This window comes from Dermacentor silvarum, chromosome 2 (assembly GCF_013339745.2).
Source record: "Dermacentor silvarum isolate Dsil-2018 chromosome 2, BIME_Dsil_1.4, whole genome shotgun sequence".
Lineage (NCBI taxonomy): Eukaryota > Metazoa > Arthropoda > Arachnida > Ixodida > Ixodidae > Dermacentor > Dermacentor silvarum.
The window spans coordinates 3511093-3536414 of record NC_051155.1 but is presented as its reverse complement, the minus strand read 5'-3'; the positions used below and the strand labels follow the sequence as shown (position 1 = coordinate 3536414).

The 25322-nt window shown below is 52.5% G+C and overlaps 1 protein-coding gene across 1 annotated transcript in view; it reads left to right on the top strand.

The window, feature by feature from the left end:
• Positions 1-25322, top strand: part of LOC119441288 (probable ubiquitin carboxyl-terminal hydrolase FAF-X) — a 540581-nt gene that overhangs the window by 356205 nt on the left and 159054 nt on the right. The window contains 1 exon segment of the mRNA XM_049661116.1: positions 7198-7527. Coding sequence (XP_049517073.1) covers positions 7198-7527 — 330 coding nt within the window.

The window sequence follows — 25322 nt, the reverse complement described above, 5'->3', positions numbered from 1 at the left end:
GAATGCGCTGCAAGTCATGCATAGCTTAGCCGGCGCCCTGCAGAACACAATGCGGGCCCCGTCGCAGAGCGAGTGACCACGAATTAAGGTAGACATGCCTACCTATAGTGGGTACCACGATCGCACTAGTGCAAACGAGTACCTCGACCGTCTGCACTATTATCAGCAAGCAACAGGGCTTTCAGACGCCGAACTTCTCGCGCTGCGTGGTCCCTGCTTCACTGACTGAACAGGCGGCTCGTTGGTTCCGACTGGTCGGACACAGAGCGCGCACGGTAGAAGAGTTCCGCGCGAACTTCCGCGAGGAATTTCTTCCGGCCAACTACGAGTGGCGTTTGAGGAGAGAGTTGGAGTTGCGTACCCAGCATCCGGACGAGTCCCTGCTGGAGTATGTTCGAGCGATGGACGAACTTTATCGTCTCGCGAGCCCCCTCGCCACCAACGCCGAGAAAGTCGAGCGCGTCACACGGCAAGCGCACCCGACTTTCACGGCCTACTTCAGGGGTTGTAGGTTCAAAGACCTAGACGAGCTCGCCGCCGAAGCAAAGCGCATCCAAGGGGACATCCTCGCGGCGCGAGCATACCGTCCGCCTCCACACGCCGCGCTGTCACTAGAGCCTCGCTGCGCGTGAAACGGCGGCGGGATCGCTTCACATTCCTCGAGGGTCGACGTGTCGGCATCGTTCGCCGTGGAGCAGGTCCAGTGTGGTTGGGAATTATCAGACCGCGCCTTGGACCCGTACGCCTACGCGCTGAAAACAGCACAGCATAACGCGGCACGCAGTGCGCCGCGGCAGGAACTTGCGACTAATGCGAGAACGGAGGAGCGGCACATGCCGACCGCTGAGCGTGGAAGCTACGGCCCGCCGGATTGGAGCGACGGGCGCCCACGCCACCGAGGCTTCGGTGGCCGTTCCTACCAGTGCGGCGGACTGGGGCACATCGCCCGTGACTGCACAAGTACGCCGGGCCGAGGTTGAGCACGTGGTTCGGGAAACGGGCGAGGCCGCCGGTGATCCACCTTGGGTCCCGGGCGGCGATCTCGAACACAACCAGTGATTTCGATTTACTTGCGCCTTTGGCTTGTCGCGTAGGAGAAGTCGCGGACTCGCAGGCGCCGTTCATTGAGCTAACGATAGCCCGAAAGAAGTTTGCCGCATTATTGGATACTGGGGCAAGCGCTTCTTTATTTGGTGACGAGGTGTTGCAGCATCTCCGCGAGAACAATATCCGCTTAAGAGATAGTGACATCACTTTCCGCCTTGCTTCCGGCACAGCACAATCGAGCGGTGCAGCTAAACTAGTTATTCGTTGGGAGAGACGGGTCAGGCGACAACGCCTCGTACATCTTCCCGGTCTGTCAGTGCCTGTTATTTTAGGTCGAGACTTTCTTGCCAAGTCGGGTATTTTGATAGACATCGCCAGCGGAGGTTACCGAGAGAACGGAACGGGTGTTTTGAAGCGTTTCGCAAAAGCGCCTGCGCCTGCGGAGACACGCCAGTCTCCGGGGGCGGCGCGAGCGGACCACACGCAGCCGAGCGAGCAAACCGTAATCGGTAAAGACGATCAAAGCAACGGAGAGACGGTGGCACAACATTGTGCCGCGGCGTTGCAAGGGGCAGCGCACCCACTTTTGTCAGAGGTCAACAGCCTGCCGGAGAGAGAAAGGGCACGACTGTCATCGCTGTTGTACGAATACGACGCGATTTTCATGGACCGTCCGGGCCGCACTACGTTAGTCAGGCACAGGATAGACAAGGGTGACGCTGCGCCGTGGAAATGTAATCCTTGGCCGATAAGCTTGACTAAACGAAAAGCACTTGACAGCGCCTTAGACGAACTCATCGACACAGGCGTTGTGGAAAGGTCGAACAGCCCATGGGGCTTCCCGGTAGTTCTAGTCCCGAAGAAGGACGATACTTATCGCCTTTGTGTAGACTACCGCAGGCTGAATGAGGTTACGAAGAAGGATGCGTACCCTCTACCCTCCATTTCCTCTTTAGTATCTAACCTAGGCGGGGCGAAGTACTTTACGACGCTCGATGCTAGTCGTGGATATTTTCAGGTCGAAATGGACGAGCGTGACAAAGAGAAAACGGCTTTCACTTGTCACCGCGAGCTCTTTCAGTTCAAAAGAATGTCTTTTGGCTTAGTCGGAGCTCCCGCTACCTATCAGAGGTTGATGGACCGAGTTCTAGGAGATGCAAAGTGGCAACATGCTCTCGCATATCTCGACGACATAGTGGTTTATTCGAAAACATTCGACGAGCACTTGCACCACTTGAGAGACGTCCTAGACAGGCTGAGGTCCGCGGGTATCACGTTGAACCCGAGTAAAGCTCAGATAGGTGCGAACAGAATAACGCTGTTGGGATTCACGTTGGACAAAGGTCGCATTCTGCCGAGTGAGGATAAGCTCGAGGCTATACTGAGCTACCCGTCGCCGAAAGATATCGGCGAACTGAGACGCTTTCTGGGATTGGTGAACTTTTATCGCCAATTCATTCCAGACTGCGCGGCAGTGCAAGCGCCTTTAACGAAGCTCTTGAGGAAAGACGAGCGTTGGACTTGGGGTCAAGAGCAGGAGGCGGCACTGCGCGGCCTCACAAAGGTGCTCGCTGACACAGCAGAGTTGCAGCTGCCCGACTTGAACAGGGAGTTTGTGATTCAAACAGACGCAAGCGACCTGGGTCTAGGTGCAATTTTGCTTCAGGAGCACGGAGGCATTCTCCGACCGGTTGCGTTCGCGAGCCGTTCGTTGACGCCGGCGGAAAGGAACTACTCGGTGACAGAGAAGGAGTGTCTCGCGATAGTTTTCGCTCTGCGGAAGTTTGACTATTATGTCGACGGAGTGGCATTCACGATTGAGACTGACCACATGGCTCTCACTTGGTTGAGGCGCTTGAGTGAGCCGAGTGGCCGCCTGGCGCGTTGGGCACTGCTGCTGCAGCAATACGACTTCACCGTGCGCTACCGCAAAGGAAAAAGCAATGCCGCAGCGGACGCACTTTCGCGAGCGCCAGTCCGAAGCGAGGGAGAAACCCTGGCCGTAGCCCGAGTAAGGGACGCGGAACAACCGTCGATCCTGGGCGAGAGCGTGAACCACGTAGATGTTGTCGGTTCCGCAGGAGTTGTCTTCAGCAGAAAGGAGCTGTTCGAGGCTCAGCAGAAGGATCCGTTTTGTCGAAAAGTGCTCGACGGGCTCCGGGAGCCGGGCAGCGCGGCCGCCGCGCACATGGAGGCAGCTGGTATTGCTGTCGGTGCGGAGCGCTCAGGAACAGCTGGTAATGCTGTGAGCGCGCTGGATTCCTATCTGCTGAATTCCGACGGCGTCCTGCTGAGGTATATTCCCACCGAGAACGACACAAGTGAGGCGTTTAAGGTGGTGATACCGCGCGCGTTGAGAGGAGCACTGCTACGCTACTTTCATGACTCGTGCATCGCTGGGCACGCGAGCGGCCCCAAGACTTACGTTAAGTTGTGTCGCTTCGCTACCTGGCCAGGCATGAAACGGGACGTGATTCGCTACGCCCGATCGTGTCACGTGTGCCAAAGCGTCAAGCCCCGAGGCGGACGACCGCCTGGCTTCATGCAGCCTATCGACAGCCAGACTCCCTGGCAAATCGCGGCATGTGACGTCATGGGACCGTATCCCACAACACGGAGCACGAACAAATTCTTGCTGGTGGTCACGGATCATTTCAGTAAATGGGTAGAACTTTTCCCCCTACGAAAACTGACGGCACGGGTGATCATGGATAAGTTGATGGAGGTTTTCACCAGGTTTGGTTTTCCGGAGCAGTTGATAACGGACAATGCGTCCTACTTCACTGCAAAGGTGTTCGTTGACTCATGCGCCGCACTGGGCATTAAGCATAAGAAAACGACAACCTACCATGCTCAGTCGAACCCCACTGAACGAGTCAATCGCAACATCAAGCACATGCTTGTCGCGTTCTCTGAAAGGCATAAGGACTGGGATACCTACCTTCCAGAGATCGGGTTTGCATTGCGATCGACAGTGAACCGCTCGACTGGGTATGCGCCTTCTTCTCTCAACCTGGGGAGAGAGCTGCCGAATCCGATGGATAGGGTTCTCGCGGATCGCAGCGGAATGCCAGTCGCGCCGTCAGCACGAGCTGAATACGCGACGCATCTACGTGCCAAGATGACGGAAGCTTTACATAAAGCACGCTGTAATCTTCGCACTGCAAGGGCACAGCAGAAGGCGCAGTACGACCGCTCGCATCGGAACGTCCACTACGAAGTGGGCGATCTGGTGCTTCGACGCCAGCACGTTCTCAGCGATGCTACCAAACAGTTCGCTGCCTCGCTGGCGCCGAAGTGGACCGGGCCGTATCTAGTGAGAGAGAAGGTTTCCTCGCTTGTTTACCGGCTCGAGAACAAGAAAGGAAAGCCGATCGGCGGACCGGTACACGTATGCGACCTGAAACGCTACGTGCCGCGTGATGAGCAGTGGGATGACGATCAGGCCCTCCCTCAACCGCGATCGGTGAGAGAGAGCAGTCAGAACCGAACGGCGAGCCCGCAGCCGCGCTGCAATTTGCGTAGCAGGCGAAAGTAATCTGACTGCTAGTTGCGTAACTCGACGACTGCGAGGAACATTCGCAAGTCCGGGTGGCGTTGCGTACCGCGTGAGCATACAGCCGCGCCGGGCTGGCACCTTGGTAGTTCCTGCCGGGGAAGCGAACGTCTAGTGACCACGGAGCGCCGAGTATGGACGACGAATCGTCGAGGCCACGACGGGAATGTGGTGTGAACGTTCGACGCGTGGGTGTGCGGGGTGCGGTTTCACCAAAGACAGCTGTGAGGGACAGTGCGGTGATTATCTTGTGCTGCGACTCGAATTGGCAATGATTCTTGCAAACATTCCCTTTGTAACAGACGTCGACGGGGTTCCCGGATACGGCCAACTTTGCTCCTGATCACAGTGCCGCTTCGTGCAGTTTGCTAATAATTTCCAGGAGCAGAGCAAGACGAGATACGGCCGTGCGAATTGCCTGCAGTACGCGCTGGAACAACTGACGCCCTTGCAGTACTGACGGCGCTACGCCGGCCTTGGAGCCGCACGAACCGCAAGCCGGCGGCCGGCAGACGACCACCCCTCCAGCGCAGCCGACACCTAGGGCGCAGCACTGAGAGCCACCTTCGAGCCCCGACAACGATCCCGCCTCGCAAGCCCGAGCAGTGCAGCTGACCAGCCGCCCCCGAGTCGGAATCAAGTGTCCGCCAGCTGAGGGCCACATCACCACAACGCTTCCTCGGTCGCCAACCTCGGCGGGTACTCAGGCAAACGGACGTCCCTAGGTGCCAGCCTCAACGTATGGGGGCCTTCTTAAGGGGGGGAGGATGTGGGGAGCACACGCTGCCACCTTCTCCCGCGGGCGCTCGCCTGTCGCTTGCGCACGCGGCGGTAGCCGGGTGGACATCTCGTGCGCGCACAACGCGCGCCGCGGGAGCCGGGCGGACACGGGAGAAATGCACTTTGCCCTCTCCCGGTTCTCGCTCGCCTCTCGCGACGCGCGCTCCCGCGCGGGAAGAGGGAAAGTATCCGGCGGGCGAGGAGGACACTCCCCTCGCGGAAAGGTAAAAAGATATAAAAGAGCGCGACCGAGAGACCCCCGGCTCTCTCTGACCTCGCTTGACCTACCTGCCGATACGGATTTACCCGCGGAAACCCGTGAGTGACCTCGTTCGCGTGACTACCACACGCGACGAGGCAAGCCTATTTTATTACTTATTATACAGAGCGGACTTCCCTCTGCAAGTGTGTTTTATTGCTTCTAGCAATAAACGTTGTTGAGTTGACTCGCTTGTTGCCTTATTCGCCCGAACCCTGCGTAGCTGCGATTACACGCGCTACGGGTTGGGGAAGACCCCCCACAGACTGATTGTGCGTGTATGCTCTTAGAATGGTGCTTTATTTCAACTGCAAATTTGTATTTATGCCCTTTTACAACATATATATTGTCACGTTGTAGTGACAGTGCAAAATCACAGTAGCAAAAGCCATGAATTGTAAAACTGAACTCTTTATTGGGCGAACCTGCGCCCAGAAAAGCAGGCTACGATCAAAGCACAACGATAGTGGCAATCACAGTCGGCGATCGGTAAAAATTTGATGTGCGGGTCAAGTGCGTCTGCTTTTATACATGACTCGGAGGTTCCGGCATAATCACTGGTGCCCACATGCCTTCCAGAAAGTACTACACAATTCCCGTCGCACACACAGTCAGATTACACAAGGTTCAGTGACAATGGAATAGACAACATTCCAGAAACTACCGGTACATGCAAGCGCATCCTGCACCAAGCGATAACGTATAACATTTGTTACCCATGCTACCAGGGTTCCTCAAGGACAGCAACCTGCTGCTTTAGCAGGCGGCACTGCAAATGCAATGGGTGTCCTGAAGGAATGTCTTTCACACTTTAGCGAGTTGCAACAGGATGTGTGCCACTCTTCCATGAACCTCTCACCAACTTGGGTTACTGAGTGTGTGTCCTGTGCAGCAAGCGAGGGAATAATTCGCAGGCACCGGCGCGCCACGCTTCTCGTGTCGGAGGCCACGTGTGGACTTCTTGGCAGCGTCACCAGACAATGTCCAAAAAGAGAGAGGAGCCTGGTTGCCGCATTATGCATTTCTTAGGGTTCGCATGCACCGGTGCTATGGTACCTAGATAGGTAGGTGTGCCGACGAGCGTAGTTCTGCATCATGACAGTACGAGTGGCACTGCAGTCGCAGCAGCACACGATGCTTGCCTCTTGGGACAGGTCTCTGGTCCCAGTGCCATGTTTGTCGTCATGAAGTGGAGAAGTGTTCAACTATGCTTTATGCCCGGCAGACGGTACACCTACCCATCTAGCCACCGTACTGGTGCGCCATGCATTGCTGAGGCCACACGCAGGCATTGTGGTGGCTTCGCTAAATGGCGTTCTGAGGGAAGCGCGACAGAGGAGCCCCGCTGCAGTACACACCTTATACATAATACGTTGTGTTCCTATGTTAATTCAATGCTAAACACATTGCTGTCGACAGTCATTGTAAGATAGACTTTGCCATGCTATTTTTCCTTATTTTTAATGGGTCAGTGCAAATAAAAATTGTCATAAGTGACAAGTAGCCTTCGTATTGCTGATGTGCCTTATGAAGCTACGACAATGCGGGAGTGCAGGAGCTGCTGGAGGACTTTGCTTTCCCGGCGTCCCGGGTGGAGGCTCAGCTGCGAGGTGGCGCCGGTGACGGGGGTGGCACGGCGGCAGTGGCCGTTTGCCCTGGGCCGGATGCACTGCGCGCGGCCCTTGACCTGCTGGTGGCGCTGTGCACCCAGAGCCCCGAGAACCTGGCCACCTGCGCGGCACTCCTCTCGGACATGTTCTATGCCGATCAGCCACCGCTGCAGGAGTGGGAGTACCTGCCCCCTGTGGGGCCCAGGCCCCGAGGAGGGTTCGTGGGCCTCAAGAATGCTGGTGCCACCTGCTACATGAACTCGGTCTTACAACAGGTATTGCTCAGCTTCGGCTGCGACAGTCTCCGGTGGGATGGTAGTGTAAACAACATTTTGGCACCTCTTGTGTGCACAATGTGGCGCTGTGTCCCAGCTTAATTAGCACTGCTCTTTATAATGTAATGGGATGCAGAACAAGGAACATGATAGTCCTGTTCTTATTTGATATTGTGTCCTAGTGCACCATGACAAGTATGAACCCCATCAACAAGGAGTAGCTTTTTAAGCAAAGCTTTATAGGCTCACAAGTGTCTCCGCGGTGGTGGTGGCAGCGAAGGTGTCATGCTGAAAAGTGGACCGATACTGGCGATAATGCAGAAAAGGTCCAAGCTCAATGGCACATTCCAGGGACAAAAAAGAGAGAGAGAAAGAAAAAATAGAGAAAGAGGGAAAGAAAGGAAGAAAGAAAAAGAGTGCGAAAAAAGGCGGAGAAAGAAAGAACTAAGGAGCGAGAGAAATAAATAGAGAAAGTCACCACGAAGGTCAAAGAAAAAAAAAGAGAGAAAGGGAGTGAAAGAAAATAGAGAGGGAAGGCAAGATAGATGCAGGGAGAAAGAGAAAGAAAGAGAGAGGGATTTCGCGGCGCTGCTGCGATTGCGAAATACCGTCTGGCACGACCTCATAGTCCAGTGCGCCAATACGTCGGATGATCTTATATGGTCCGAAATCGCACGTAAGAGTTTCTTGCTAAGTCCTCGTCGGCGTATCGGAGTCCAGACCCAAACACGGTCGCCGGGCTGGCACTCGACATTGCGTCGTCGAAGATTGTAGTGTCGGCTGTCGGTCCTCTGCTGGTTCTTGATGCGCAAGCGGGCGAGCTGTCTACCTTCTTCGGCACGCTGCAAATAGGTGGCAACGTCGAGATTGTCTTCGTTGGTGACGTCCGGTAGCATGGCGTCAAGCGTCGTTGCCGGATTCCTTCCGTAGACGAGGTTGAACGGCGCTATGTGCGTCGTTTCTTGCATGGCCGTGTTGTATGCGAAGGTCACGTACGGAAGGATGGCATCCCACGTCTTGTGTTCGACGTCGACGTACATTGCCAGCATGTTGGCAATGGTCTTATTTAGGCGCTCGGTGAGGCCATTCGTCTGCGGGTGGTAGGCGGTGGTGCGGCAATGGCTTGTCTGGCTGTAGCGCAGGATCGCTTGAGTTAGTTCAGCCGTGAAGGCCGTACCTCTGTCGGTGATGAGGACTTCTGGGGCACCGTGACGCAGGAGATGTTCTCAACGAAGAATCGGCCTACCTCGGCGGCACTGCCTTTGGGCAAGGCTTTTGTTTCGGCGTAGCGGGTGAGGTAGTCCGTAGCGACGACGATCCCTTTATTCCCGGACGTCGACGTCGGAAAAGGCCCCAGTAAGTCCATCCCGATCTGCTGGAACTGTCGGCGAGGTGGCTCGATCGGCTGTAGAAGTTCGGCTGGCCTTGTCGGCGGTGTTTTGTGTCGCTGACAGTCTCGGCATGTCCTTATGTAATGGGCAACGTCGGCAGAGAGGCGAGGCCAGTAGTATTTTTCTTGTATCCTCGCGAGCGTGCGCGAAAAACCGAGGTGTCCAGCCGTTGGGTCGTCATGGAGAGCTTGCAGAACCTCTGGACGCAATGCTGAGGGTACCACGAGGAGGTAGTTGATTCGGAGAGGCGAGAAGTTCTTCTTTAGAAGAATGTCGTTTTGCAAGAAAACGACGCCAATCCTCGCCTGAACACCTTCGGCACAATGACGGTCTTGCCTTCCAGGTAGTCTACAAGGCTCCTTATTTCCGGGTCGCTGTTGTTCGGCGAATTCGTCGGCACTGATGGGTCCCAAGAAAGTGTCGTCATCCTGGTCGTCCTGTGGCGGCGGTTCGACGGGGGCGCGAGACAAGCAGTCGGCGTCAGAGTGCTTTCTCCCGGACTTGTAAACGACGGTGATGTCGAATGCTTGAAGTCTAAGACTCCATCGTGCGAGGCGACCTGAAGGATCCTTCAAGTTAGCTAGCCAACACAAGGCGTGGTGGTCGCTCACAACTTTAAAGGGCCTGCCATAGAGGTAGGGGCGAAACTTTGATGTAGCCCAGATGACGGCGAGGCACTCCTTTTCTGTTGTGGAATAATTTGCTTCCGCCTTCGATAGCGACCGGCTAGCGTAACTTATAACCCTTTCTAGTCCGTCAGTGCTCTGCACAAGAACGGTGCCGAGTCCTACGCTGCTTGCGTCGGTGTGGACTTCGGTATTGGCGTTTTCGTCGAAATGCGCAAGTATTGGCGGCGATTGCAGGCGTCGCTTCAGTTCTTCAAATGCTTCGACTTGCGGCGTCTCCCACTTGAACTCGACATCGGCCTTCGTGAGATACGTCAGTGGCTCAGCGATCCGTGAAAAATTCTTGTCGAAACGCCTGTAATAGGCGCACAGTCCAAGAAATCTACGCACTGCCTTCTTGTCAGCGGGCGGTGGAAAATTGGAGATGGCCGCAGTTTTCTGAGGGTCGGGGCGCACTCCAGACTTGTTGATGACGTGGCCTAAAAACAAGAGCTCCTCATATGTGAAGCGGCACTTTTCTGGCTTTAACGTGAGTACGGAGGTTTTGATTGCTTGAAGAACTGTTTCTAGGCGCCGCAGGTGTTCTTCGAAGCTTGAGGCAAACACAACGACGTCGTCCAAATAGACGAGGCAAGTCTGCCACTTCAAGCCTGCCAGTACTGTATCCATGACGCGTTGGAAAGTCGCAGGTGCCGAGCAAAGACCAAACGGCATGACCTTGAACTCGAACAGTCCGTCTGCTGTTATAAAGGCAGTTTTCTCCCGGTGCCTCTCGTCGACTTCGATTTGCCAGTAGGTGGTTTTGAGGTCCATCGACGAAAATTACTTTGCGTTGTAGAGTCGATCCAGGCATCGTCAATCCGTGGGAGGGGGACGTCCTTCTTCGTGATCTTGTTCAGGCGACGATAATCGACGCAGAAACGTAGGGTTCCATCCTTCTTCTTCACTAACACCACGGGGGACGCCCACGGACTCTCGGACGGCTGGATGATGTCGTCGCGTAGCATTTCGTCGACTTGTTGCCTTATGGCCTCGCGTTCGCGCGCCGAAACTCGGTACGGGCTCTGACGGAGTGGGCGGACATTTTCGTCGGTTATGATGCGGTGCTTCGCGACAGGGGTTTGTCGAACTAGATGACGACAAGAAGCAGTCCTTGTATTGCAGGAGCAGGGCTTTTAGTTGTTCTTTCTTATGCCTGGGAAGGTTCTGATTGACGTCGAAAGTTGGTTCAGGTCTTATAGTCGTCATTGCAGGTACACTGGAATCCGTGAATGCGAAAGTACTGCTGGCTTGTACTATTTCGTTGATGTAGGCGACCGTGGTGCCTTTGTTGTGTGTGTATTCGGGGCTGAAGTTCGTGAGCAACACCCTTGCTTTCCCTGCACGTAGCTCAGTTATGCCTCTAGCGATGCAAATTTCACGGTCAAGCAGTAAGTGATGATCACCCTCGAAGGAGCCCGCGCCCTGAAGGCCCGTCGAAAGACTCGCGAGCCAAATCGTTGACCACTCCGGGGGTGAGTGGGGAAAGCGGCCACCGGTGAAAGATAAACATGTATACGCGTCAATATGGCTTAAATATTTTATTGTTCCACTTTAGTTGTTCCGTGCTTCACAGTAGCCTTCCGCGTTTATTATTAACCATCATTACGCTGGCACACATTTATTAAATCAAATCAGGTTGATTTTTTCCATAAAGAAATGGAGGGAGGCTTGAACAAAAAGTGAAAACTAGTTCACTTGCCAATTAGGCTCAGGCCTATGCTTATGTACAGCTATATAAGGGTAAGCAAAATGAAGATAACAGGGCTGTTGCTGACACAAAGCTTTTATTTGTAAGTACAGCAAGCCATTGTTTCATGCACTTCAACTCATAAGCAACGGTTCAACTTCAGCTGCTTGGCCCTTTGCTGCTTTCCTGTCTTGTCACAGTTAATTCCTTTCACATAAAAATGCAGACGTATGACAATGTAAAAACTAATTATTTTAGCTGTGAGCCTAAGAGCGTGCACATTGCAGCCAACTTCGAGGGGAAGCCTACTCTTAACTGCCAGCATGTCCATAACGCATTCAGAGTGTGGCTCACTCTGACAGAAGCATTCTGTGAAAAGATCCTCTATCTTTTTACGAAGCCGTACAGCTGACTGGAGGGATAAAGGAGGCCTCCTCGGTGACAGAAGTTTGTTAGCCGGGCAAGTTGAAAACTTTCGCCTGGTGGCGTCATAGTAAGCAGCTTTATGCATTCTTGGCTTTTGTGCTGGAATTGACAATACACTCCCATGCAACATAGCCCGCAACGTGTTAAGTGAGCCTCGAATCGTTTCTGGCCACGTGCTGGTTATGGTCGTTTGAAACCCGCAGGCCCGTGCAATGCTGGGGTACCACGTTTTGTGTGGCCTCTGTGGCAGTAGCGCTAGCAGCAGTTTGACTGCACTCATTTCGGTCACATGATGCTTCGAGATAGTCAACTTCCAGTAAGGAGGCCAGTGTACCTTCCTCGCAGTTTCCTTCGTTAACTGACCTAACTAGACCATAAAAAGAAAGACAATTCACAGTGATCAGGAACTGCGGTGGACATGAGCAGAAAACGTGGCTCGAAATGGAGCTCGCATACTGCGCTCATGTCGTCCAGCTCTGTGGAGGTTTTTTTCCCACTATTTCCGCCTATTTTTATCCTTCAGGACGCCAAACAAGGACAACTTCGGCCCATCCTTCACATAAACATAGCCTGTTTGGCACCCAGGCGCGTAACAGTGATTTTGCCGATGCTGCGGCATGGCTCAGTAACTGCAAGGCATACTAATCTCTTGCAGGCTATGTGCGAAAAAAACACTGAATGAAAAAAAAAACGCAGCTCTGTTTGCAACTCCAACGAATATGATCGGGCACTGGGCAGGCAATGCGGGCACTGGGCAGCTGCCCTAGCTGCACTGTCGCACCCACGCTCCATTGAAACTGACGCCAGCGCCGCCGCGCGGGCTATCGGAGAAGCTCACATTTGCGACATTCATGGAGCCGCCGCATCGCATAGCCTCCGCCATCTGGGATCCCCCTCAAGCATCACTAACCCTCTCCCTCGAAGTCATTCAGAACCGCACGTCCCGCTTCATTCTAATCACTCTTGTCATGCTCATGACAAGCTTTACACTCATGAAGCAAACCTTTAACATACTGGATCTTTCAGTACGTCATGCATACAGTCGCCTCTGCTTTTTCCACAACCCGGTATTAAAAGAGAAACTTCTAGCACCTCCTTCTTACTTTTCATCATGCAGCGATCACCTTCATTAGGTTTTCCTGCCATCTTTTCATACAAACGCGTACTGTTACTTTTTTACCTCGCACGTGCATTGACTGGAACCACCTTCCCACATCAGTCACCACTATTACAGACACATCGAGGTTCAAGACTGCTGTTTTCCATGCCATCTAACAAATCTTTTATTCATTGTTCTGCATTCTTTTCCTGCGTATGTACCACTAGCACCTAGGGGCCTTGAAAGTATGCAAAATAAATAAATAAATACAGTGTCAGCTGCGGCAGCCCGTCTGCGGCATGCTCGGCACTCTCTTCGCACCGAAAACAAAGTGAAACGCTTGCTTGGGCAGCATCGAGCGCGTCGCACTCGACATGTGCATTGCATGAGTCTCCACATCGAATGTATTGAATATTCGAAACATCAAATAGTAGATATTGGATTCACTAATCGAATTATTCGAGCGTTTACTATTCGATTAGAGTATCTGCGCACCCCTACTTTCAGCACGAGTCCGGAGTGCGGCATTCGTCGCTTAGCTGATGCTCATTCTGCCGACGCACTCGCACGAACAAACATAGAGATGATGTTAAAAGAAATGTGCTACTCACGTCACTCGGGGCGAGAATAGCTGAGTGTAGCTATCTAGTACACTGTATCGCAGCAAAGGGATGAGACACCATGAAGTCAACCGTAAGCTGAGGGATGGCCTCCGAGTTGGCCTCACTGTTGGCACCAAAATCAGAAGTGGGGCGTCTATGTAAACATCCAAAATCAAATTAGAACTGTCCGCCACAGTGACGTTTAGAAGGTGGAGCATTGTGGGCATCACCTCGCTTCGTTGTAGCCTTCGCAGTGCAAGGCATTGAAGTAGGACTGGGTGCACCAGAAAGAAGATGACAGGGGATCTTTGATAGCCAATGACTCCACTTCTGCTGAACCCATTGAAGTACTTTTTGTTGCAAAGTTGCTTTAACTTCAAGTGCATTTCTTCACTTGAATAAAACGCGCTTCAGCACCAGCTGGCTCAGCAGATTCAAGACCCGCCATGACATTGTCGGCATGTCGCTTTACAACAAGTCGTCATGGGCATACACAGGCAGCACACCAGCATTGTTGTCAAACACCGTTTCAGCATTGCTAAACGACTATGCCATGTGTGACATTTACAGCGCTGATAAGACGGCCTTTTTTATAGGGCTGTAAATACCGAATAGTAATTGCAAATCAATTAGTGAATCGAATCAAGAAAAAAATATTCTTCCATATTTTGTGCAAAATACTCAGCACTGCACATGCTCAGGAGACTAATCTCCTTACAAGAATCGTGCTAGCTATCAATAACTTAAGTACCTATGAATCGAGATGCTCTACTGCATGGGTTCTCATAGTGGGTTCCGCGGAACCCTGGGGTTCCGCAGGCCCCTGCTCGAGGTTCCGCGAGCCGCTGATAAATTTTCCGTGGTGCCGCGATCGCCAAGTAGGTAAAACGGCGGACTCAAGCTGCGGTCGATCCACAGAACTTCCATTACCCATGTCCGAGTGTCAAAAAGCACATCACAGCGCGTAACGGCAACGCGTGAACTGCGCAATAAATCTGCAAGCAGCTTATAGCCACCCAACCTCCGAAAACGGGCAGCGCGCCTAATGTTGAATTCCAATGGCGGAGTCGGAGCAAGTTTTTCTGCTCTTTTCGGAGTAAGCTTGTTCCAATGACAGAGTGAGCGCGGGAGTAAAATGTTCCAATGAGAGAGTCGGAGTGGATTCAGAGCGGGAGTGACTCCGTGGAGCATGAAAAGATGCTCCGCCAAAATCGGCGGAGTGGACCGGAACTCTGCGTGACGCATTTCCTTTACGACGTTTGTCTGCTCGGGGGTGCAGCCGGTCGCGACTCGCGATGGTAATGGCGGACGACATGAACGGCTCGGCTAGTTTGGCAGAGCGTGCGGCATTGCTTCTGCTACTCGATAGCGACAGCTCCGAGTCGGAAAGCTGAAGTTCCGACACGAGCGATTTCCCGGATAGTGCCAACGACGCTAAAACTGCCGCTTATGAGCGGGAATTCGACAGGATGTTCCGCATTCCCACGAAGAGGCCCGAAGTAGTGAGCTTCATCGAGGACGTCCTTCATGTTTGTCCACATCCTGTGTGCTCACCATAGCAAACAAAAGCTGTAGCACGCTTAATTGGCAAGATATCCATTTTGCAGTTTTAAGCAGCGGGTGAACGGCGCTGAAAAGACAAGTGACCGGTGCGGCGGTGCTGGGAGCAAACAGCGGAAGGGAATGACAACACACAAGGTACCCTGGGTAACTTGGCGCCCGAAGGATAGAACTTCCGCTTCCGCCTTGCTGCGGCGGCGCAGGTTGTGTTCCATTTGCGTATTTGGAGGCGTTGCTCTACGCCAGAGTCGAGTGCTCACTCGCAGAGTCCGTCGGCTGCTCTGGCTCCGCCATTGGAATTCAACATAAGATTTTGCACTTAAATCTTGGAGGCTGTAACTTAGCAACATGCACATTTCTCCCGTTGGTAGGTGGGATAGGTGCCGATAGCATGCGCACTGGCGTATATGTCGGAGGAATAAAAAAATAATGTGCGGAGCACCACAAATGAGCGCCGCGAAAGAGAAAAAACAGCGCTAGCGTACAAAACCGAAGCGGCGCAGTCCGCATCGCCATGGTCCACAGCGGCAATCGTATGTATGCGATACGTGACTGACAGCAACGCCGGAACGCTTCGTGCCTAAGTGTGCCCCTCAAAGCCTTTATTCTTGCGTTAATTGTCGCGCGTAACACTGCGTTGGCGGCTAGCCGCGTGCCTTCACAACTGCGTAGTAGCCATCTATGATCGCGTCGATAGCCAACACAAATTCGTCCGCAGCGGTTGCGGCCGACTCGGTGCGCCTGTCGGCTGCGTGCCTTCTCAACTGCGTAGTCGCCATCCATGATCGCGTCGATAGCGACCGCGGTTTCGTCTGCGTTTGATGAGGCAAAGTGCAGTTAAATTTTGACTGGTGCATGCGTCGGCCGCCTGCCTTCTGATCTGCGAGGTCGTCGTCCATGATCGCGTCGATAATAGCCGCGGTTTTGTCTGCAGCGGTTGCGGCAAGCCGTAGTTTTGCTTTGACTCTGTGCAAAGCTGTTGAAGATGTAGAGCACCGGCTACATCGCGATGGATGGACAATTTGTTGGCGAGCAGCTGAGTGGCGAAAAAATAATCGGGATGTGCGCGCAGTAGTGAAAAGCGTCTCAGATGAGATGACGATAATTTCAGCTTCCGCACTGATCTTGTGGAAAATAGAAACAAGATTTGCTGATTCATTCAGTAAATAAAAGCGTGTTGACATAGTAAGCATTCATTTATTGTTTTCTTGATACCCTGGATAGTTCGACATTCGGTTAGTTGGGACATTTTAATTCGGTTAATTTGGGGGGAGGTTCCATTGTGCGTCATGGAGCTGAGCAGGGTTCCCTGGAACGAACATGCTTGAGAACCCCTACTCTACTGTTATTAAAGAACACCATGCCAACACTGATAATTTGTGTACGAAGGTCGGAAAACGAAATTTATCTATTGACCCTTTTTGGCGGAGCAGTTCACTGTAGAGGAATGAGATTGTGTTTCGGCGGCGCACCGCATGTTGCCTCAGCGAAAGCGCACAAATAAAAAACTGTTACTGCTTACGCCCTGCTACTTGTGTGATCCGCTTTCGGATATTCAACTGGGTATTCGCTGGGTATTAGCCAAAAACCAATTTTAGGGCCGCAACGCGTCATAAACACCATCTTTAGATAGCAAATACGGATCTCAAGGACCATACTTATGCTGGCGGAAACCGAAAATACGTCATAAGTGTCACCCCCAGCACTTTGGGCTAAAGTCCCTAGATGTTCTGCTCTATCTAGGAACTTTACTTTGGGCGGCCGATGCCATCATCAAGCAACCAAGCCAAGTGACATGAAAAGTCAAAGGTGGCAGTTCGCAACGTATGATGCAGGAACGGTCCCACAGTTGCGACGTAACAGCGGGGTTTCCAATGCATTGGGTTCTATGGGAGCTGTGCCGGGACCGGCCGTGTGGGGGTCTTCCCCAACCTGTAGCGCGTATAATCGCAGCTACGTAGGGTTCGGGCGAATAAGGCAACAAGCGAATCAACTCAACAACGTTTATTGCTGTGGGCAATAAAACACACTTGCAGAGGGAAGTCCGCTCTGTATAATAAGTAATAAAATAGGCTTGCCTCGTCGCGTGTGGTAGCCACGCAAACGAGGGTCACTCACGGGTTGCAGCGGGTAAATCCGTATGGGCAGGTAGGTGTAGCGAGGTCAGAGAGCCCCGGGGGTCTCTCGGTCGCGCTCTTTTATACCTTTTTACCTTTTCGCGAAGGGAATGTCCTGCTTGGCCGTCGGATACTTTCCCTCTTCCCGCGCGCATCGCGAGAGGCGAGCGAGAACCAGGAGAGGGCAAAGAGCCTCTCTCTCGTGTCCGCCCGGCTCCCGCTGCGCGCGCTTGTGACGACGCGCATACGCGGGAGAAGGTGTCCAACCAGCTCCCGCCGCGTTCGCTACGTGCGCAAGCAACGGTGAGAGACCGCGGGAGAAGGTGGCGGCGTGTGCCCCCCACATCCTCCTCCCCTTAAGAAGGCCCCCGTACATTGAGGCTGGCACCTAATGACGTCCGTTTGCCTAAGTACCCGCCGAGGTTAGCGACCGAGGAAGCGTTGGGCTGGTGGTGATGTAGCCCTCAGCTGGTGGACACTTGATGCCGACTCGGAGGCGGCTGGTCAGCTGCACTGCTCGTGCTTGCGAGACGGGCGGGATTGTTGTCGGGGCTCGACGGTGGCTCTCAGTTCTGCGCCCCAGGTGTCGGCTGCGCTGGAGGGGCAGTCCCCTGCCGGCCGCCGGCTAGCGGTTCGTGCGGCTGCAAGGCCGGCGTAGCGCCGTCAGTGCTGCAAGGACGTCAGTTGTTCCAGCGCGTACTGCAGGCAATTTGCACGGCCCTATCTCATCTTGCTCTGCTCCTGGAAATTATTATTAGCAAAACTGCACGGAGCAGCACTGTGATCAGCAGCATAGTTGGCCGTATCCGGGAACACCGTCGACGTCTGTTACGAAGGGAATGTTCGCAAGCATCATCACCAACTCGAGTCACAGCACAAGATAGTCCCCGCACTGGCCCTCACAGCAGTCCTTGGTCAAACCGCACCCCGCATACACACGCGTCGAATGTTCACGCCACATTCCCGTCGTGGCCTGTGAGGGTATACTTGCTGGAGCGACGACATGTCGTCCATACCCGGTGCTCCGTGGTCACTAGACGTTCGCTTCCCCGGCAGGAACTACCATGGTGCCAGCCCGGCGCGGCTGTATGCTCACGCGGTATGCAATGTCACCCGGACTTACGAATGTTCCTCGCAGTCTTCGGGTTTCGCATCTAGCAGTCAGATTACTTTCGCCTGCTACGAAAATTGTAGCGCGGCTGCGGGCTCGCCGTTCGGTTCTGACTGCTCTCTCTCACCGATCGCAGTTGAGGGAGGGCCTGATCGTCATCCCACTGCTCATCACACGGCACGTAGCGTTTCAGGTCGCATACGTGTACCGGTCTGCCGATCGGCTTTCCTTTCTTGTTCTCGAGCCGGTAAACAAGCAAGGAAACCTTCTCTCTCACTTGATACGGCCCGATCCACTTCGGCGCCAGCGAGGCAGCGAACTGTTTGCTAGCATCGCTGACAACGTGCTGTCGTCGAAGCACCAGATCGCCCACTTCGTAGTGGACGTTCCGATGCGAGCGGTCGTACTGCGCCTTCTGTTGTGCCCTAGCAGTGCGAAGATTACGGCGTGCTTTATGTAAAGCTTCCGTCATCTTGGCACGTAGATGCGTCGCGTATTCAGCTCGTGCTGACGGCGCGACTGACATTCCACTGCGATCCGCGAGAACCCTATCCATCGGATTCGGCAGCTCTCTCCTCAGGGTGAGAGAAGAAGGCGCATAACCAATCGAGCAGTTCACTGTCGATCGCAATGCAAACCCGATCTCTGGAAGGTAGGTATCCCAGTCCTTATGCCTTTCAGAGAACGCGACAAGCATGTGCTTGTTGTTGCGATTGACTCGTTCAGTGGGGTTCGACTGAGCATGGTAGGTTGTCGTTTTCTTGTGCTTAATGCCAGGTGCGGCGCATGAGTCAACGAACACCTTTGCAGTGAAGTAGGACGCATTGTTCGTTATCAACTGCTCCGGAAAACCAAACCTGGTGAAAACCTCCATCAACTTATCCATAATCACCCGTGCCGTCAGTTTTCGTAGGGGGAAAAGTTCTACCCATTTACTGAAGTGATCCATGACCACCAGCGAGAATTTGTTCCTGCTCGGTGTTGTGGGATACGGTCCCATGATGTCACATGCCGCGATTTGCCAAGGAGTCTGGCTGTCGATAGGCTGCATGAAGCCAGGCGGTCGTGCGCCTCGGGGCTTCACGCTTTGGCACACATGACACGATCGGGCGTAGCGAATCACGTCCAGTTTCATGCCAAGCCAGGTAGCGAAGCGACACAAGTTAACGTAAGTCTTGGGGCCGCTCGCGTGCCCAGCGATGCACGAGTCATGAAAGTAGCGTTGCACTGCTCCTCTCAACGCGCGCGGTATCACCACCTTAAATGCCTCACTTGTGTCGTTCTCAGTGGGAATATACCTCAGCAGGACGCCGACGGAATTCAGCAGATAGGAATCCAGTGCGCTCACAGCATAACCAGCGGTTCCTGAGCGCTCCGCACCGACAGCAATACCAGCTGCCTTCGTGTGCACAGCGACCGTGCCGCCCGGCTCCCGGAGCCCATCTAGCACTTTTTGCAAAACTTTTCGACAAAACGGATCCTTCTGCTGAGCCTCGAACAGCTCCTTTCTGCTGAAGACAACTCCTGCGGTACCGACAACATCTACGTGGTTCACGCTCTCGTCCAGGATCGCTGGTTGGTCCGCCTCCCTTACTCGGGCTATGGCCAGGGTTTCTCCCTCGCCTCGGACTGGCGCTCGCGAAAGTGCGTCAGCTGCAGCATTGCTTTTTCCTTTGCGGTAGTGCACGGTGAAGTCGTATTGCTGCAGCAGCAGTGCCCAACGCGCCAGGCGGCCACTCGGCTCAAGCGCCTCAACCAAGTGAGAGCCATGTGGTCAGTCTCAATCGTGAATGCCACTCCGTCTACATAATAGTCGAACTTTCACAGAGCGAAAACTATCGCGAGACACTCCTTCTCTGTCACCGAGTAGTTCCTTTCCGCCGGCGTCAACGAACGGCTCGCGAACGCAATCGGTTGGAGAATGCCTCCGTGCTCCTGAAGGAAAATTGCACCTAGACCCAGGTCGCTTGTGTCTGTTTGAATCATAAACTCCCTATTCAAGTCGGGCAGCTGCAACTTTGCCGTGTCAGCGAGCACCTTTGTGAGGCCGCGCAGTGCCGCCTCCTGCTCTTGACCCCAAGTCCAACGCTCGTCTTTCCTCAAGAGCTTCGTTAAAGGCGCTTGCACTGCCGCGCAGTCTGGAATGAATTGGCGATAAAAGTTCACCAATCCCAGAAAGCGTCTCAGTTCGCCGATATCTTTCGGCGACGGGTAGCTCAGTATAGCCTCGAGCTTATCCTCACTCGGCAGAATGCGACCTTTGTCCAACGTGAATCCCAACAGCGTTATTCTGTTCGCAGCTATCTGAGCTTTACTCGGGTTCAACGTGATACCCGCGGACCTCAGCCTGTCTAGGACGTCTCTCAAGTGGCCCAAGCACTCGTCGAATGTTTTCGAATAAACCACTATGTCGTCGAGATATGCGAGAGCATGTTACCACTTCGCATCTCCTAGAACTCGGTTCATCAACCTCTGATAAGTAGCGGGAGCTCCGACTAAGCCCTAACAGTTTCCCTAACAGTATCTTGGATAAGAAATTTCTTGTCATTTCACTGCAATTCACTGTCGTCGATAACTATATTTCCTGTATCAGCGATGTAACATCTGGCGTACCACAACGAAGCGTACTCGGACCTTAACTTTTTCTGATATATATTAACGACCTGCCATCCGAAATAACGTCATTCATTCGCTTGTTCGCCGACGATTGTGTGATCTATCGTCAAATCTGCTCACCTTCCGATCACGTTGCTCTTCAACGAGATCTTGACCGTATTACTAACTGGTGCTCTTCTTGGCAAATGACCCTAAACACTGATAAATGCAAACTAATAACATTCACCCGCAAAAAGACATTTTCCACTTTCGGTTACTCACTGGATAAGAATCCCGTTACTCGTACCAACTCATACAAGTACCTCGGCATTCTCCTTACACCTAACCTGTCATGGTCTGCGCACATCGAAAAAATAACTGCTAAAGCCTCATGTACACTCAGTTATCTTAAACGTAACCTGCGCGATGCTCCTGCCCTCACGAGACAAATCGCCTGTCAGACATTCGTAAGGCGACAACTGGAATTCGCAGCCCCTATCTGGTCACCTCATCAAGCTTACCTAATCGCGACTCTCGAGTCTGTCCAAAACCGCGCCGCCCGCTTCATTGTCAGAGATTATCACCGCGACTCTAGCGTGACCATCATTAAGTCATCTTTATCCCTCTCATCTTTTAAATCGCGAAGAACCATAGCATTGCTTTGTCTGTTTCACAAAATAGTCCATAGCACGTGCCCATCCACCCTGCTGCTCACTCGTCCATCTCGTACATCTCGGTATCTGCATAATCATCTGTTTCCAGAGTATCTTTGGCCGAACTAATGCTTTCAATTCATCCGCGCAACCACGTGCCATTCAGCATTGGAATAACCTACCAAATGACATAGTTGACATTCTTGACCCTGATTCCTTCAAAGCAAACTTATGCATATTATTTCCATAATTAATCACAAGAAACCTTACTGCGCATCTAAGTAATTACCTATAGCGAAGTTGTATACAGTTAAACCTGCTTATAACAAACCTCCATATAACGAATTCCTGGATATAACGAAGTTTTTCTATTCCCCACCGTTACTCCAGAGAAGCACATGTATTTGGGTCCTCTACGTAACGAAGTGGCAGCGGGAGACCCCCTCGATATAACGAATTTCCCCCTCCGACAACCTAAATATTTCGCCCCAAATTTTGTCATTTTTGCGCGAGCAGCAACCGGAAGCACCTTCTCCGCCGCGACGGAATGCGAAGCGAGCGCACGTGTGCGTGCGAGCGTGTGTGAGGCGGGCCTGCATCCCTTGACCCGGCGATATTCCCGCCGTGGGCGTGACCTTTCCCCCTCCCTTCATGCAAACCTGATCCTGCCGCTTGCTGCAGCTGGCCTAGCCCGCCAAGCCGGCACTCTTTCCTTTTCCAGGTGATGTTGCTGACGCGCTGGTACACACTGTGACACATCACACTCGATGAGCGCGGACACGCGCTGTCAAACGCTGGCGGCGTGTGGAAGCGCCGCTGGAGAAGTGAACGAAGTGACCTTCGTGCTGTTTATTGCTTCAACGCAAACTGAGCGCCGAGAACACACAGCACGCACAAAGCTACGAGCCGCCGACGCACCTACACTGCTAGAGTCTGCCCCAATGCAGATCGCTTTCAAGATACGGGCGTCGCCGAGCAGTACGCAGTTGATGCCAGAGTACAGTACAACGCCAGTCCGCTATCGCTTCCCCCTCGCTCCCTCGCCGGTGCCTCGAGCGCAACGGAAGAAGGCGCGCTTCCTCCCTGCTTTTCTTGCGCGCGCGAGATCTAGACGCGGTCGTCGGCTCCCCTCGCATGTTTTCACTCGCACATACAGCATACGGCGCGCGGCGACTGCATTATCGCTCTGACTTTATACGGAATATCTATGGAGCCAAAACCAATAGGTGGATAGCAAAATCGCGGTTGTCGCAAGGCATTGCGGGGTACGGTGTATTCTGCTACAACTTCTGGATCGCGACCACGACGCCGTCATTTCATGCCCATGCTTCACACGCTTTGTCTTTTATATACTGCGGTACTTTGGTGAAAAATCATGATGCAAGCACTGCTGAGCAGTTGCAAAACGTAGGTGGGAGCTATCGCTCCTTCGTACTTATGTTGGCGCCCTTAGACTCGTGTATATTTAGGCGGCAGGCATTTCATGCCCTAACGTGTTTGTATCGCGTCAAATAGTCATATAACGTTTATCAAACGCAAACGTTCGTCGAGCGCAAATAGACATTCGTTAACTTGAAAAGTAGTTTTTAATAAGTGGTAAGTCAACCTAATAAGTGGCAGTTTGTAACGCTTGCTATAACCAACAGTGCAGTCGATCGCTTCGTCCGCTGTTTTGTCTGCAGCGGTGCCCAGCACGCGCCATGTCGTCGGCTGCTTTGCCTTCGCAGTCTCCCGGTTTTTCTTAACAGACGCATGTCGTGTATAACTGCAGAGAGAAAGCACTGATTTAAATATCTGAAAAGTGCACGAATTATTTTGACGTTACCTCTCCTCCCTTTTTCGGGCAGCCTCAGTGGCCTTTTCATTGTACCCGAATGAAGACGGCACATAATCAATGTGCTGAGGATCCTTGCTGGGTGCACTTGTGCGTATATTTAACTGATTGTTAAAAAGGGGGTATTTGTACTAGAACGTTAGTAGACGAAGTTATTCGCTGAAACACTTGCCTGTGGCGAAATGATCTTCACATATTCTGGCTCCTACGGTCGGTACCCACAGCTAGCCGTTCACGGTCGCTCGTTTGACCGCAACTGCCCATTTACGTTTGTGCGCTTCATTCCATGGAAAACGAAATTTTTTTTTCCCTTTCACGGAAGAGTTCGTGCACCCTAATGCCGAGCAGCCAACCATAATCACGTTGCTGAAGCGTGTTTTCTTCACGAACAGCGGGAAATCGCACCGTAGACACTGCTGACAAGGCTGAACGAAGCAACAGAAGCGCTAACCCGCGAACCGGAAGTTGCTAGCTGACGACATCGTCATTTTGCTATCCACCTATTTTAGGGCCACAACGCGTCATAGACACCATCTTTATTTTATATAGCAAATACGGGTGTCAAGGGCCATACTTTTGCTGGCGGAAACCGAAAATACGTCATAGTTGTCGCCCCCGGCACTTTGGGCGGCCAATGCCATCGTCAAGCCACCAAGCCAAGCGACATGAAAAGTTAAAATGGCCGCTTGGGCCGGCGCGGGGTGGCAGCGGGAACGGTCCCACAGTTGCGACGCAATGGTGGGGTTACCAATACATTGGGTTCTATGGGAGCTGTGCCGGGACTGGCTGAAAACGGCCTAACAGCCGGGAAAACGCAGCCCCTGGGAACGTAACAGCGGGGTTCTACTGTAACACTATACGACGCTATCATGGCGCTCGCTCTTCCTTTCCGATGCCTCGCGCTTGTGCGAAACGACATGCCGCCATGCATCCGGTACCTGGTGTGACATTCCAAGATGAGTGCTTCGACGAAATCGGAAAAAGGTTGCGTGTTACAATTGAGGGCGCGTTAGAATCTAGTAAATACGGTAAGCGTTTCTTTTTCGAATTTTCATGCCGAACCTGTATATAACGAAATCCTCTTTATAACGAAGTTTTTCGGGAATTTGTCAATTTCGTTATATCCAGGTTTAACTGTAGTTTTTGTTAGTCTCTTGTTTTTTGCATTGCGTTAACATTTTTCTTTCTTTTTCACCAGCTACCATTTGTATAATTTCTTGGTACTCCTTTTTTGCTACTTCACACAGTCGTTTTGCTTCATTTATCGCATTATTTATATTGTTAGATATTGGTTCTTTCATGTTTACCCGCTAACAATGTATAATTTCTTTGTACTCCTTTCTTCTTTTTGCTAATTTCCTTATACTCCCCTCTCGCAGTACTCCTTCGGGAGCCTGTGAGGTAACTGAATAAATAAATAAAATAAACATTCGAGACTAGATGTCTTATCATACAAATCGCCCATCAAACACGTCCACCACTTATCATGTTCAAGTAATCAATTTTTTTACTCAAGATCCCAATAAAAGGTGTGCTAATGCGGTATCAGCTTTGTTGTAAAAGGAGCTACTGTAAGTATCACAGATAAGTGGGAAGACACTGATTAAGATGGGTGTCCAGAAGAATGACACAAGCCTTCAATTCACTGCAAGCTGTCAACAAGCATTCAGTATGCTCAAGGAGAAAAAGAATTGATGGGGGATATTTCACTGACCTTCAGTTTCCAGATGACATTGTTCTGTGCAATAAATAATTGAGAAGTTTAGCCGACAAAGAGTAAGCCTGAAGATTAACGCGTAGAAAACCATTCAGTAGCCTGAGAAAGGAACAAAGAATCATGGAAACCTTGTGTTGGTTATTCCAGTGTTATAAGGTAGATTCCAGTGTTATAAGGTAGGACAGGGCTTGGAGTGCTTTATATACTGCGCTTGTGGTTCAGATGGATTTGGAGCTGTCGTGTTCATTATTGATTTCTACACTGGCGCACCCTCACAGTGTCTGGACTCAACAAGCACTGACTCCCTACTTTTAAGGGGGGACGCGGCTTTCGCA